Source organism: Dendropsophus ebraccatus, chromosome 6, assembly GCF_027789765.1.
Source record: "Dendropsophus ebraccatus isolate aDenEbr1 chromosome 6, aDenEbr1.pat, whole genome shotgun sequence".
Lineage (NCBI taxonomy): Eukaryota > Metazoa > Chordata > Amphibia > Anura > Hylidae > Dendropsophus > Dendropsophus ebraccatus.
The window spans coordinates 102,980,047-102,997,387 of record NC_091459.1 but is presented as its reverse complement, the minus strand read 5'-3'; the positions used below and the strand labels follow the sequence as shown (position 1 = coordinate 102,997,387).

At 41.8% G+C, this 17,341-nt stretch overlaps 1 protein-coding gene across 1 annotated transcript in view; it reads right to left on the bottom strand.

Moving 5' to 3' along the window:
* ARHGEF26 (Rho guanine nucleotide exchange factor 26) overlaps nt 1-17,341 on the bottom strand; it is a 103,112-nt gene that overhangs the window by 24,588 nt on the left and 61,183 nt on the right. The window contains exon 10 of the mRNA XM_069975468.1: nt 11,554-11,643. Within this exon, the coding sequence (XP_069831569.1) occupies nt 11,554-11,643 (90 nt within the window). The remainder of the gene's footprint in view (nt 1-11,553; nt 11,644-17,341) is intronic.

Below are 17,341 nucleotides of genomic sequence, written 5' to 3'. Positions count from 1 at the left end.
GGAGAGATGGAAAGCTACGGGTGGGCAGCGTATTAATGCAAAAATAATTTTGGGGGGAATACCCCTTTAATAGCAAAATTGCTATATCTTGGTATTAAGAAGATATAGGAATAGGGAAGAGCATTGGATTTTTTTAGTTTATTGTGGCTCTTTTTTTTTTTTTTTATTTACTTTTTATTCTATACACAAAACCAGAATAAATATAAAAAGGTGAAACCTAAAGTCTCGAACATTGGTAGGGACATCGGCCATCAGTACATCAATAATCCCAATCGTACTTTACAGACTTCATTACATAGAGGTCTTGCCCCACCCGACGCCAATGCGAAATACCTCGCCATTGACCAATCTGTCCTCTCTCGAACCCTTACTTCCACATCGCCCCTAATTCCTATCCACTTATGACTCCGTACCATTCCGCCCGCCCGCAACAGACCGCCACGCCCAGCCACAATGTTAATCAACATTGCCCTTAATATTAATTCAATTGTCTCTATCTATCACAAGGCTCTAAGCTGAACCAGACCATTCATACAAAAAAAATAAATAAAATATAAGTGGTGCTACAGGTCTGCCTGCTTCAACTAAGAAACATTCAAGGCCATCGAGTCCACTTTAGCTACTCACATGTACACTAGTGCGAGTGTCCCCATATCCTGAGACACACTCACACTATGCCCGAAGCTCCTAATGGCCTTTACAACCATATATTATGATCGATCAGTACCACCATTCGTATCAGGTCAGTCCACACTCACTCCTGGTTCAATGCTAATATAAAGTTGGTTAATATAGCCTGCTATAATATACTCTGCATAATTTTAATATGCACTGACAGTAATCCTAAAACCAAAGCTTTCTTTCCAGAGCAGGTTGGTAAATAATAGAGACATCAACACAGAATCTTCTACTCGGGACAATATTCACTGCTCCCTCTTTGTGGAAACCAATTACCGAAAACTGAGAAGTATTCAGGATCTAGATTTCCTAACTGTTCTTCTGTACATAGCGATGATATAAAAACAAATTAAATTCCTGCAGACTTAATCGGCTTCATTTTCTCATAAATGATTTACAATGACTTTGGTCCCTTAGGGCCAGGAAAAGACGTAAACAATAGGATTAGTGCTGTGCTGTATGGTACATTTGGCAACACTCTAGGGAGATAGGAAGTAATCAGAACCAGCACAAGGTTATACACTGCCTGACATGTAATTGGGGAGAGGCACCTACTATACTGAAAGAGAGAAAAGAGGTACAAGATGCTCCAGCTACAACTCTAGTTGACTGTAATGCTTTTAAAGGAATAAAAATATTTACCACATATACTTGGACTAAATCAAGGTGACATCAACTAGCATGGCAGATGCCTGCTGACATCACATTACACCACTGACTGCTTGTGCCACAAATCCATGTTTTGTTTTTATTGTCACTTAGTCCTTTTATATAAGCAGATCCATGCTTGATACGAGTGATGATCTAGAAGTTCAAAGGGATACTATTTCTTCTTAAGGAGACCATCATAAAGTCATGTGGAGCCTATTGTTGCTCTATCGGGAATTCTGGGAAGAAATATGGGTCTGCCAAAAAGCATATCCATTCTTTCCAGAATTCCCAATGGAGCAGGAATGGCCTTTGAGTCTCCACATGACATTATGACGCTCTGCGATAGACCTCTCACTAGCCAGCCAACACCCTGCTCTGTACGGACTAGGGGCAATAACTGTGAATCCGATGTCTGCAGATGGGCAGTCTTTCCTTTTGGAGAGATTTAGGGCTTGGCATATATTCCTAGCCCATGTTCTAAGACTCCTAGATGGAGTGAAACACTGACTTGAAGGAATGCCACCTTCCCAAGGAAGAGTGAGAACTGTTTTGTATAACCTTTCTTCCCAGACCTAGTATATCCACACTCATTTAACAAGCCTTTTAAAATGCTCAATGACCTTCGCTTACATCATTGGCTCACATCACCGGTTTATACAAGATGTGTGGCCAAACGGTGATGATTGTTAGAGAAACACAATACCAGCATTGAAGTCATTGCTCATTTGTCTGCTGATCACTGGGTCTTTTAAGTTGTGATCATGTGATAATTTTGCTGGGATTTTCCAAAATTATAACACCTATTTACTGCAAAAACATGTAGTTTTTAATACAATTTCGGAAATTTTCAGCAAAAATGAGATGGTACCACAACATGCCCTTTTAGTTTCTCAGCCACAGGTTTCCAAACCAAAGCGACATATAATTTTATGCGTGTTATACATTATACAATTTAATGTGTAATGTCCACTGAATGGTGAAATGGCAATCTGTCATATGTCATATGCCAAAAGAGCGTCTTTTTTGGCGCATATATATATATATATATATATATATATAAAAAAAAAATATATATATATATATATATATATATATATATATATACACATATACATACACACACACACACACACATACATAAACATACCTGGCTGGTGTGCATCAGTATTGCTGTTTCTTTTACTGTATTAAAAAGTTTGGTTTACATTATGTTTATTTATATAATATAAAAGTTAACAGACTAAAAGTCCAGGACTAAGGTAATTCACACATGTTTTACACAAACATTCAATGACCTCACAATATATATATATTTTTTTAATAAGATTCCCACAGTTCTAATTTGGTAAATAAATACCAATATACCAAATGATGTATAGGAGCGCAATCACTCACCCTACAAAACACCATGAAAACCTCATCAATTATCGAATACACAGACAAAATACAGTAATGAATATTTCTAGGTGCAGAGACTAAACGGGTGTACTAAGTGCTCGCACCAGATAAAAGGTCATGTAACATAGTTAAAAAATTGTTTGCCTGTGAATCACTGCACTGTAATATTAAGAGCCAATAAAAACTTGAATGCAAATGAAGTTATACACTGAAATCTGGTAGAAATGTTAGATGTCAGCAGAGCAGAGGCTTGCCATCACCTGGGGGTATGGACTCCCGCCCTGTGTCTGAATATTATGGCCAAGGTAGAGTGGCTTGTTGGCTCCACTCCAGAACGCCTGTCATGCTCTGTCAGTTTCCCCTTAAAGGAGAAGTCCGCCGAAATTTTTTTATTTAAGTATTGTATTGCCTCCCAAAAGTTATACAAATCCCCAATATACAGTTATTACAGGAAATGCTTATAAAGTGCTTTTTCCCCTGCACTTACTACTGCATCAAAGCTTCACTTCCTGAATAAAATGGTGATGTCACTTCCTGGCTGTGCGGGCTGTGGCTGCTGGAGAGGATGATGGCAGAGGGATGCTCAGTGTCCCTCCAGTGCCCTGTGTCCCTCAGTGTCCCTCTGCCATCATCCTCTCCAGCAGCCACAGCCCGCACAGCTCTGGGAGTCGGTTGTGACATCACCATTTTATCCAGGAAGTGACATCACCATGTTATCCAGGAAGTGAAGCCTTGATGCAGTAGTAAGTGCAGGGAAAAAAGCACTGTATAAGCATTTCCCATAACAAGTATATATTGGTGATTTGTATAACTTTTGGGGGGGGGGCAATACAATACTTTAACTAGACCTAGTGATAGGGGTAATGAAAATCATTATGTTAGAGTGACTCTGTACCCACAATCTGACCCCCCCCCCCCAAACCACTTGTACCTTCGGATAGCTGCTTTTAATCCAAGATCTGTTCTGGGGTCCGTTCAGCAGGTGATGCAGTTACTGTCCTAAAAACAACTTTTAATCTTGCAGCCCTGTGCCCAACAGCCATGGCCTAGATTGTGTATGCATTAGGCTAGCACACCCTCTCCATCCCTTCTCCCCTCCTAATCATTGGGAATGCTCCAGGCAGACTGTCTCCTATTCCTCACCTGTGTAAGCACGGCACATGGGCTGGATCGTTTAGGCACCCGTGCAATGTTCAGACAGGAGAAAATGTTCTAGGGGCTTTCTAATGATGAAGAGGGTGGGGAGGAGGGACGGAGGGGTGGTGCAAAGTTAGGGCACAGATACTGTAAGCCCCGGCCGTTGGGCAAAGGGCTGCAAGTTTAAAAGTTGTTTTCTAGGACAATAACCTGCCAAACGGACCCCAGGACAGATGTTGGATTAAAAGCAGCTATCCGAAGGTACAAGTGGTTTTGGGGGGGATGTCAGATTTTGAGTACAGAGTCACTTTAAGGGTACAAACCCACACACCGTATACACAGCAGATACGCAACAAATACGCAACAAATACGCAGCAGATTTATGGTACAGATTTGATGCTGTGTTCAGTTATTTAGATCTAATCTGCTGCGAGTTTGCTGCGTATCGCAGCAGTAAATACGCTGCATATACGGTGTGTGGGTTTATACCCTTAGGGTGCGTTCACACCTACAGGATCTGCAGCAGATCTGCAGCAGATTTGATGCTGTGTTCAGTTATTTAACCTCTTAAGGACCCATGACGTACCGGCACGTCATGGATCACTGTCACTTAAGGACCCATGACGTACCGGTACGTCAGCCCTTTAAACGGGCGCCGCGGCCGGCCGGGTCCCGATCGGGGGAGATAGCCTGCTATAATACATAGCAGGCCATCTCTCCCTGTCGGCATGGAGGGTTGTTAACCCCCCCCATGCCGACGATCGCCGCTATTGGCTGATAAGCCCATAGCGGCGATCGGAACCTTTCCGGGCCATCGGTGGCCCGATGACCCGGAAAAAAATGGCGGTCGGTGCTGTCCGAGGACGGCACCGACCGCCATTACTGTAAAAAGTAATGGTGGTCACGGTACCACCGTCCCGATCGCTGTGACCGGCCGGCCAGCCGGCCGGCCGTTCACGGCGATCAAAGTCCCCACAAGTAATAAATACCTGCTCCGGACCCCTCAGCTAGGTAGCTGAGGGGTCCGGAGCAGGTATTTGTACATTACTCACCTGTCCCGGGGTCCTGATCGGCGTCTTCCGGGTTCCCGGCGTCCTCTTCATCTTGTCGGGACTTCGGCTTCTTCCGTGAGTCCCGATCGTCTGTTTCCGGCTCCAGCGTCGTCTATTTTCGTATTTTTCCGGCTCCAGCGTCGTCTATTTTCGGATCTTGCGCTCTGCTGCCCCCTAGCGGCTGATAAGTGTAATACACGTATCAGCCACTACAGGGATGTTCAGAATGTAGTAAAAAAAAAAAAATTTTTCCCAATTTTTTTTTTTTTATGTTTTCCGCACCCTATCGCCGCTGAGTGTTGATCAGCATCGCACGAAAGTGCGCTGCTAATCAGCAACTCCTCCTTTTTGGCGTAGGGTGGTTTTTTTTTATATCCTACTGCCACGGTCTGCTGATAAGTGCCGAACATAAGTGCGGCATTCATCAGCAACACCATTTTTGGCGTAGGTTTTTTTTGTATACTTACTGTAAAAAACACGTAAAAAAAACACTACATTACACCACACTACATTGAATAAAGTTTTACACTACACCACTACATACCCCATATACCAATCCCCATATAAAGATGGCCCCCAGGGTGTTTTCGGTATCGGACGCATACATTATTATTGCCTCCGACACCGAAACAGCCAGTGAGGATGAATGGGGGGTCCTTTGTTCCTCCATTCATCCTCATCCTCCTCATCATCCAGTGACATGTCTGGGGGGTAGCGTAGCGTACGCTGCCCCCCAGACACGTCTTTTCCGCCAGTACCATCCCAATAAGAGATGACGGTATGGCGTGAAATTCTACAAACTCTGTGAGAGTACCTCAGGGTACACTTACAGATTTAGGGTATGTGCACACTGCGGAATGGCGAAGGATAACCCTTCGTGCATTCCGCAGCTGGCACCCGCCGGCGGACTGATGCAGGGGCGCGTCTCCGCCCGTGTCATAGACTCTATCCTATGCATGGGCGGATTCCATCATCCGTCATTCCATCAACACGTTGGACGCAGAGCGGAATCCGCCCGTGCATAGAATGGAGTCTACGACACGGACGGAGACGTGCGCCTGCATCAGTCCGCCGGCGGGTGCCAACTGCGGAATGCACAAAGGGTTATCTGTCACGATTCCGCAGTGTGCATGTACCCTTAGAGTGTATGAAGGAAGGGACACTCGAATCCAGCCCCCAGATGCCCCCCCATCCTCGGAGTTAGTGGGGACATCGTCCGGGAACTGATCTTCCCACTGCTGGATAAAGGTCACCACCTGTACGGGGATAACCTTTATACCAGCACCCCCTCTTCCGGTCCCTCGCTGCCCGAGCTACTGTAGCTTGCGGCACGATCCGAACATATCAGAAGTAGTAATAGCGCCCTAATATTTAGCAGCCATGGAGCGGACCCAGCGCTTCTGGATATGAAGGACCCCGTATCGCACCAGGGCAACATTTTCCAGGTGACGTCCCCCACACTGGAGAAAGGGAGACCCCAGAAGAAGTGCAGAGTGTGGGGTAACAGGGGGATCAGGAAGGACACCATTTTCCAGTGTGACGCCTGTCCTGATCCCCCCGGCCTCTGCATACAGGATCGCTCCAAGGTGCACCACACGTCACTGGGGTTCTACATTATCTAAATTCTGTCCCTTATTCCTATTTCAGGGGTCACGTTGATCCAGGGATTATTCTGATCGCCATTATGGAGTCGGGAAGGAATTTTTCCCCTGTGATGAGGCTACTGTCGTCTGCCTCACGAGGGGTTTTTGCCTTCCTCTGGATCAACACAGATTGAGTTTGATGGACACCTGTCATTTTCAACCTTATAAACTAATAATTGGCCTAATACCCCCAAATAAATTAGAATTGTCCCTTTTCCCCAGCTAAGTAGGTATGGCCGCCATTCCCATTAGAGGATACCATGATGCAATTACAAAGCCTCTGTGCGGCCAGGACAGTAGAAACCCCCCACAAGTGACCCCATTCTGGAAACTACACCCCATAAGGAATCTAACAAGTGGGGCAGCGGGTATATGGCCCCCTGGTGACGGCCACATTTGGGACGTGAAAATGAAAAAAAATGGTATTTTTTATTTTCACGGCACATGTTCTACACATGTGCCCATCACTAGTGGGGTCCATATGCTCACTGCACCCCTTGTTAGATTCCTTATGGGGTGTAGTTTCCAGAATTGGGTCACTTGTCGGGGGTTTCTACTGTTCTGGCAGCACAGGAGCTTTGTAATTGCGACATGGCCTCCATCCCCCATTCCAGCCTCTAAATGGCGCTCTGTCCTTTTGGTGACTTGCCCTGTGCCCATATGGCAAATTATGTCCACATGTGGGGTATTTTCGTACTCAGGGGAAACTACCCTACACGTTTTGTGTTCATTTTCTTTTTTAACCCCTTGTGGAAATGGAAAAAAATCAAGGCTAGACCAACATTTAGTGTAATTTTTTTTTAATTTTTACTCTAAATCATTGATCTTGTCTTGATTTTTTCATTTTCACAAGGGGTTAAAAGATAAAAAAAAACACAATGTGTAGAGCAATTTCCCCTGAGTACGGAAATACCCCACATGTGGACATAAAGCGCCATGCGGGTGCAGGGTAAGCCTCCAAAGGGAAGGTGCGCCATTTGGTTTTTGAAGGCTGGATTTGGATGGAATGGATTTCGAGGGGCCATGTTGCATTCAAAAGGCCCCTGTGTTGCCAAGACAGTTAAACCCCCCACAAGTGACCCTATTATGGAAACTACACCCCTCAAGGAATGTAACAAGGGGTGTAGTCAGCATATGGACCCCACTGGTGACGGGCACAAATGTGGAACAATGTGGCGTGAAAATGAAATATTAAATTTTTTACACTATAATGTTGGTCTAGCCTTGAATTTATCATTTTCACAAGGGGTTAAAAGAGAAAAAAAAACACAAAATGTGTAGAGCAATTTCCCCCGAGTCCGTAAATACCCCACATCTGGACATAAAGCGCCATGTGGGTGCAGGGCAAGCCTCCGAAGGGAAGGAGCGCCATTTGGATTTTAGAGGTTGGATTTGGCTAGAATGGATGATGAACGCCATGTCTCATTTACAGAGCCCTTGTGCTGCCAAAACACTGTAAACCCCCCACAAGTGACCCCATTCTGGAAACTACACCCCTCAAGGAATCTAACAAGGGGTGCAGTGAGGATATGGACCCCTGGATGACGGGCACATTTGTGCCATGAAAGTGAAAAAATGAAAATTTTCACTTTCACGTCACATTTTTCCACATTTGTGCCCGTCACCAGTGGGGTCCATATGCTTACTGCACCCCTTGTTAGGTTCCTTGAGGGGTGTAGTTTCCAGAATGGGGTCACTTGTGGGGGGTTTTCAGTGTCTTGGCAGCACGAGGGCTCTGTAAATGCGACATGGCCCTTGAAATCCATTCCAGTGAAATCCAGCTTCCAAAAGCCAATTGGCGCTCCTTCCCTTTGGAGGCTCGTCCTGCGCCCGCTTGGCACTTTATGTCCACATGTGGGGTATTTCCTTACTCGGGAGAAACTGCGCTACATGTTTTGTGTTTTTTTTTTCCTTTTATCCCTTTGTGAAAATGAAAAATTGAAGGCTAGAACAACATTTTAGTGTAAAAAATACTTTAGTCTTTTTTCAAGCCATATTGTTTGGAAAATCTGTGAAGCACCTGTGGGGTCCAGATGCTCACCGCACCCCTTGTTACATTCCTTGAGGGGTGTAGTTTTCTAAATGGTGTCCCTTTAGGGGTGTTTTTTAGGTTTTGGCACCCCAGAGCCTCTGCCAACCTGAAGTGGTACAGTCAAAAATGACCAAAAATAACGGAGCCATTGAAATTTACTAGGCGCTCCCTTATATCTGAGGCTTGTGGTTGCGTCAAATAGCGCAATAGGGCCACATATGGGGTATTTCTATAAACTGCAGAAACGGGGCAATCAATATTGGGGTGCATTTCTCTGGTAATAGGTTTATAATTATGAAAAATATTGGATTACAATAAAATCTCTGCACAGAAAATTAAAATTTTCAAATTTCTTACACACTTAGCTTTTATTTCTGTGACTCCCCTAAAGGGTTAAAAAACTTTCTGGATGTGCTTTTGCAGAGTTTAGGGGGTGCAGTTTCTGAAATGGGGTGCTTTGTGGGGCTTTCTAACACACAGTCCCCTCAAATACACTTTAAACCTGAACAGTTCCCTAAAAATATCTGATTTTGAAATTTTACTGAAAATTTGGAAATTTGCTGCTAATGTTTTAAGCTTCCTATTGTCTAAAAATAATGAAATATAGTTTAATAAATGCCGCCAACATAAAGTAGACATGTTGCTAATGCTATTTAATATATAATTTATGTGGTATAACCATTTTCTGTATAAGCAGAAAAGTTTTAAAGTTGGAAAAATGCATTTTTTCACAATTTTTCACGCTATTTTGAGTTTTTTCATAAAGATTCGTTATAAGTATCGACTCCAATTTACAAGAAATGTGAAGTACAATATGTCACGAGAAAACAATCTCAGAATCAGCCGGATAGGTAAAAGCATCCCGAAGTTATTAATGAATAAAGTGACACTGGTCAAATTCATAAAATTTGCTCCGGTCCTTAAGGCCATTTCAGGCCCGGTCCTTAAGGGGTTAAATGAAATCTGCTGCAGAAAATCAGCTGCAGATCCTGTAGGTGTGAACGCACCATAAAGGTATAAAGCTGATTTTTTTTTTCAGTCTTATGTTGCTTACAGATCAGTCTGGAAGGTCCATTGAAAGGAGCCCTGTAGTGTACATAGTAAGCCTATGGCCCATACACCACACTTCTGTCCCTGTACAGTGATTGATAGGGGTCTCAGTATTCAGACAACCACCAATCATAAACTTATCAGATATCATGCTGACATGCCAGAGGTTTTCAAAACCGCAGAGAAACTTTAAGGGTAGCTTCACACACACCGTTATTTTGATCTAAATAACTTAACACAGCATCATCAAATCTGCTGCAGATCTGCTGCGGATCCTGTACGTGTGAATGCACCCTTAGAAAAAGTTTTAAATGTAGAGTGAATACAACTGACCAACATGTGCAACTTAGGAACATGATCATTTGGGAGGTTCTGCAGTCCCAGATGTTTAATATTTCCAGTTGTGAATCAGCTATTTTAATCCATAGGACTTGTCTATCCCTACTGAACCAGAGCTAGGTGGAAATAAACATATGCTTACTATACCCATAATTACTATAGATAATATTTGGTATGGCAGATCTATACATCTAAAAATAACTTCCCAGTGTATGTAATAAATTACTCTGGGATTAGGATTTATCCAATTTGTCTTGTAATGAGAGGATCTGTCTGTTATAGAAAAGCCCTTCTACTGTGCCAATTCATCCTCCGATCAGAATTCCTATAAAATGCACTTGGCTCTGGTTGGCCTTAGATGAACATAAATTAGTCAATGCTTTGCAATACTTTTTCTGTTGCGATCGCTTTTTCTTCCCTTTTTTTATAATTTTTAATAATGCAGAGTAATTTTTAGGGATACAAGAGCTGTTCAAAGTAAATGTGGATAAAAAAATATCTGTCGAGGCTGCTACAACAATTACATTGAAAGTCTATGCTCCTATAGCGGTTTAGAGTGGAGATGAAGGGGCACCACATGTGCAGCCTTGTGCTTTTGCCCTTTCATTCTAGCAATGTCCGCACCCTGACCTCACTGACACAAACTTTTAGACAAGTCATTATATCAGAAGTTTGCCCAAATTCTGTTTTGTTTTTTAGAGCTCCGAAGAGTCACCCCCATAGTGCACAATATCTACATTTCAGGGGGTAGGACCACAGCTAGGCTGTCTGCAAGCAATACACACAGTTACTTCCTCCCTTAGCTGCCTCCCCAATCACATTTAGTCTATGTCTGGTGCAGACCGGCAAAATGTTGGTTTTGCGCAAAGAGGGCATGGTCACACCTTCACGCTGAATGTACTACAATTTAGCATAGTGAAAATCTATGCCAGCTCTGAGCTGGCATATATTTCTAAAGGCTCTTGCACTTGAGCAGACAGGCTGAGATGGCAGGTAAACAGCCAGGCTTTGTTAAGCCCCCTCTATGTCACATTTGTGTTCTGTACTGATCTATCTGTTACTACAGACAAACGTAACCTAACAACAGGCATTAGGCAGCAGAATGCAAAAAAGGGAGACACCTAGTGGCCAAAACTTTAAGATGAAGTGATTTACAAATATGTTAGAAAAGTTTGGAAAAATAGTCTTTTCCTGTAACATGACAAAATCTATGTAAGCCTTTATATATAGCACCTAATAAATGGCTGTATGATAGTGGACACTAAATAAAACATTTTGGGACTAAGCAGATGACTCTCTCGCTACTTGCTATTTTGTTTTGCTTTTGTGGGATGGCCTATGCCCACTACAGTTATGTGCAGACCTAATGGAACTGGTGCTGGTTTCTTCTCGGAGACTGCTAGCTCGCAATAAACAGTACTCTGAGAAACTGATAGTACCTAAAGACAAACTGCAGCTGGAAGCAATATTTTTTCAGAAAATCTAAAACCTTCTCATCTGATAGACTCTGTTAAGGGGAATATGTTCACCGTCCACATTTGGCTACATTTAAAACATAAAGAAATTTTGGTACCTTTATTTTAAACTCCAACTGAGAGTTAATGGTCACCATCATTTCTGTTCTTTCCATCTTCCGTGCTCCTTCATTGCACAAACGTACCAACTGTGAAAGAATGAATATTTAAATGTATGTAGGAATAATAACAAACAAACAAACAGAACAAGCGTGGCACTACTATAATAATACTATGCATTTTACTGACCCAGGAAAATTACTTATAATTGATGAAAGGATGAAGAAGCACTTTTCTCTGATAAGATATATTACAAAGTTTCTTATATTCACTCGTATTGACTTAAAGGAGAAGTCCAGCGAAATTTTTTATTTAAGTAATGTATTGCCCTCCAAAAGTTAAACAAATCCCCAATATACACTTATTACGGGAAATGCATATAAAGTGCTTTTTTTCCCTACACTTACTACTGCATCAAGGCTTCACTTCCTGGATAACATGGTGATGTCACGACCCGACACCCAGAGCTGTGCGGGCTGTGTCTGCTGGAGAGGATAATGGCAGAGGGACACTAAGGGACACTAAGCATCCCTCTGCCATCATCCTCTCCAGCAGCCACAGCCCGCACAGCTCTGGGAGTCGGGTCGTGACATCACCATGTTATCCAGGAAGTGAAGCCTTAGGGTATAAACCCACACACCGTATACGCAGCAAAAACGCAGCAAATACGGAGGAGATGTGATGGTGAAGATTTGATGCTGTGTTCAGTTATTTAGATCTAATCTGCTGCGTATTTGCTGCGTATTTGCTGAGTATCGCAGTAGTAAATACGCTGCATATACGGTGTGTGGGTTTGTACCCTTAATGCAGTAGTAAGTGCAGGGAAAAAAGCACTTTATAAGCATTTCCTGTAATAAGTGTATACTGGTGATTTGTATAACTTTTGGGGGGGCAATACAATACTTAAATAACAATTTTCACCTGACTTCTTTAAATTTATTAAAAAGTGCAGTGACCATTTAAAGATACAAGGAACAGATATAGGGCCGGTCACAGCACCATAGTGCATGAGTTATCAGTTAGAAGCTTTATTCACCTACTGTATGTGACATCTTGGCTGTTCACTACAGTCTTTCTAAAGTTTGCTTGAAGAGCCAAAACTACAAAATGACTACTCCATTATTACTGTCGCAGACCCTATATCTGCTCCTAATATCTATTGGGGACAAAACAGATGAACCCTCTGAATCTCCCACAAAAACCTCCCGCAGATGCCTTAACTATTCCCTAACACTAACAGCAACAAGTGCAAATAAAAAAGAATAAGGCTGGGTTCACACTGCGTTTTTAGCATACGTTTAACGGATCCGTTTTTTTTAAAGGACAAAAAAAATAGTGTCAGCAACGTTTTTGTGTCAGTTTAAAATAAAAAAACGGATCAGTTTTGATTCGTTTTTTTTTTTATATTGGAAGTCAATGGAAAAACAGATCAAAACGGATGCACACAAATGCATCCGTTTTTGCAATCCGTTTTTCATTTTTCAAAAACGGATGAAGAAAAAAACGGATTGCAAAAACGCAGTGTGAACCCAGCCTAACACTATTCGTATTAATCCTGGTAGAGGGGTAGATGACATAAAGTTCTAAGATTCTGAGCAATGTATCTTTGAAGACTGCTAAGTGAAAAGAAAACTGCTCCTATGTAGCTGGAACATGCAAATAAGGATTACAGATGTAGCCAGGGTTAACACGATCCCTGACGCAACTTTACCCCAGCCTGGAGGTTTGAGATCTGACTAGTCCAGAACAAGCTACTTTCCTCAGGTGGATAAGGTAACACTGACAGGAATGCTGAGCGCCTTGGGTGGTGTTCAGTCATAACATGTGCAAACCCACAGCTCACAACCTATATAAATTGATCAGACACGTTACCAAAATATCTGATCTTCTCAATCCTCACTTCCGGAAAATGTCAAATTATCAATGAAAACACAGTGAAGAGGTTCAGGCAGTGACAGTACGGTTCTGTGCAGGGCTGTATAGTCACAGGATAGGTTTTTCTTTTGGAAAGGTTTCCCCGCTTTTTTCCTTAATGTGTTCCAGAACATTTTTTGGAGGAAAATAACCAGCCTAATGGCTCCTAGTCAAGGCTGTATTACAGCTCTAAACACAAGGTGTATTTATAAGGCCAATGATGTATTCTGATCTCATCCCAGGAGGACAGGAAGCCTTGCTTTAGGAAAAGTTTTCCTGATCTCCCAGGACAGGATTTACTCCCATCCTTTGCATAAATATCAAGCTTATGCTATGTTATGTTATGTATGTATAGGGCTGCTGGTTTCTACTAAGGCTGGGTTCACACTACGTTTTTGCAATCAGTTTTTTTTTTTTCTTCCAAAATATGGATGAAAAAAAACAGATTCCTTTGTGTGCATTAGTTTTGATCCATTTTTCCATTGACTTCCATTATTAAAAAATGGATCAAAAGAGATCCTTTTTTTAAACGGACACAAAAATTAGGTCAACTAAAACTGGATCAGTTTTTATAATGGAAGTCAATAGAAAAATGGATCAAAACGGATGCACACAATGGCATCTGTTTTTTGAAAAAAACTAGTGTGAAAAGTGTTGAATTTAACCATATCATGTATACTTGCATTTTTTATCTGTGACAGTACTGCAATTTCAATGTCATGGTTTGCTTACATGATATGTTATTATTATTATTATTCTCCCTTTTTTATGTAAAAAAATTTTTTGAAAAAGAAATAAAGAATTAAAAAAAAATAAGTAAAAATTCAACTCTAAACATTACTCATTTTATAGAAAGAATGTAATCTATACTGAAAATGAGTGACTTTACAAATAGTTTGCATTACAATACGACACTGATCCACACTGATCCTTAGTTACAGGCTGTATTATAGCCTGGGGTTACAGCTAGATTTCTGCTGATTCCTATTAAAAATACTTGATGTGAGCTCATATACTGAAGGGCTCTGCACTGCTCTGGGAGAATTCATTTTTTATACAGCAATTCACTGTTCAGTGCCTGGTGTAAGGACTATGCTTCTCCGTATACAGATGATACCCAGTACAGACGATGAACTAGAAGATGCAAGGACATGGGAAGTCAAGAGCCTGAGAAATGGTACAAGCAGCATTTGATGAGACTGCTCTATTATACAGGCTGTAACTGAGGATCAGTGAAAAATAACTAGTCTATCGAATCTTAACCAACTTTATATGTGGCCTATGCGTAAAATTATGTTCAAAGGTGAATGTATGCATTAAGTCAATGAAAATATAACCTATTCTTTATTATGTCAATAATATATGAAGCACATACTGATGGGAATGAGTATTATGAGAAGTAAATCTCGATCAGGGCATATATAACCATTGGGGTTTTCTGGGGAGCATAAATTTTTATATATTTCCCTGTGTGCAAAAAAAAAAAAAAAAGCCTGTAGACTCATCTCTACCATTCTCCACCACTCCCGCCATCAAGTCTTTTTTTCCCCACTGTGGTCCACTTTTTCCTTGTTCCAATGATGTATCATTATAAGGAAGAAGAAGGGGGCTTTGTAAACAAACAAAAGCACAGAAAAGACAGACTAAGTAGATGCATGGCTGCCCGAATCAGTGCAGAGGCTGCTGTAATCACAGGACACCTAGCAAGCTCTCTCCACAGACACACAAGTAAGTAAAGAGCAAATATGGTACAAGTATCATGAGATTCCATCCAAAATGGGTGCCCCGGAGAAAAAATTTAACTGGTGTAAGGCCACATTCACACGTTCCTTGTTCTGCACGGAACACGAACGTGGAATGCATGTAACAGACTCCCCCTTGGCAGCATCTGTGATAAGATGCTGGGAGCGGGGGAACTGTATGCCTATGAGCTGCGCTGTAACGAAAGAACCGCGTGGCTACTTCATTACAGCACATAGGCATACAGTTCTTGCCACAGATGCTGCCAGGGCGAAGGGGGAGTCCGTTACATGCATTCCACGTCCGTGTACCGCGCAGAACATGGAACGTATGAATGCGGCCATAGAAATTTATACAGATCTGTAAATTACTTCTATTTAAAAACCCCAAGCCTCCCGGGATGTATCAGCTGCTGTATGCCTTACAGGAAGTGAATTTTCTTTCCAGACTGACACTTTGCTCTCTGCTGCCACCTCTGTCAATGACAGGAACTGTCCAGAGCAGTAGCAAATCCTCATAGAAAACCTTTCCTGCTTTGGACAGTTCCTATCATGGACAGAGGTGATAGCAGAGAACATTGTGTCAGAATAGAAAAACACAACTTCCTGCAGGACATTCAGCATCTGATAAGTACTGGAAGACTTAAGTCATTCAAATACAAGTAATTTACAAATCTGTATAATTTGGGCCAGTAGATTTGAAAACATTTTCTTTCATTGGAGTACCCCTTTAAATGATAAGCTAGTGCATAGAACATACATGTTTTTACTCTCATATTTTAGACAGCATATTTTGTGTACTTTTCAGTAATTTAGTTATGATTGTGAATTTTTAAGTTAATCCTAAAATAGTAGCTCCCTCCCGGCCCCATATACAAGCACATTTTGTAAACGCATATGTTTCTCAGTGCTCCTCAGGGAATATACACTTCCTTTTATATCAAAGCACAATGCTGTTATACTTCGGCAACCCTCAATCATCCTGCTCTCCTAAACTATGCAATCTTTAAACAACTTATCTCATTTTGTGTTGCAACACATGCAAGTATATGAAGTAATGAGCCATTACTTTTAGGCTTTGGTCCAGGCAGCATGAACTTTGCTTCCCATGATTTGAACGAACATCTCTCACACACATTGTGACCTCAGATGTTCTCTAATGCAGGAAGACCCATCAAGCGGTTACAAAACAGGCTGCTTTGTGTGGCTCAGAGACCATTCCTCATCCTTTTCACTTTAGCTTAGCCAACTATCACTGTGATATCCTGTGGGATTTCAGCTTATGGTGGATTTAAAGTGTCACTGTCGTGTTTTTTTTTTTGTTTTTTTTTTGCAGAAATCAATAGTCCAGGCGATTTTAAGAAACTTTGTAATTGAGTTTATTAGGCAAATATTCCATTATCTGCATTCAAAAATACTTTCCCCAGGTCCCTTCCCCCTCCTCTCTCTCATTAACTGCTCATTATCAGGAAATCTCGACTCTTTTACATCAGTCGAGCCCTGTCTAACCTACGGAGAGGGGAGGAGGAAGGAGATTAGTTGCCAGCAGAGAGCAGAGAACAAAGGATTACACAGTGGGAGCTGTGTAAAAGCCGTTATTCAGAGGTCAGAGAGGTCAGTGCTGACTTCAGAGGAGATAGCCTGGTGATGTAGCTGTAAATTAACTCTTTGTTGTCCTGTTATGGTGCCTCATCTCCCTCCACCCCTCCCCTCTTCATAGATAACCATGAAGACAGGGGGGAGAGCTTCAAACTACTTTTTAATGATAAAAATGCATTTTTCAGCTAAGAAACCCAATTACAAAGTTTCTTAAAATCGCCTGGACTATTGATTTCTGCAAAAAAAACTTAAACGACAGTGACACTTTAAAACACACAAACACAAAAAAACAACAACCTAAAAACAACTTCAGCAAACTGAGGTTCATTGCAGAGAACAGACAGGTATCTTATCTGTGTCATAGTAGAATACCTATCCCAACAGCACAACCAGTAAACTTAAGAGACTCCCAATACCATACTTTGAAATGGATCAAGTTATTCTCCATATGGTTCCTTGTATTTTCCTCTTTTAACTCTGAGGTGTTTTAAAGGGAACCTGTCATGGATACGACCACGCTGGATCAATTCCAAGC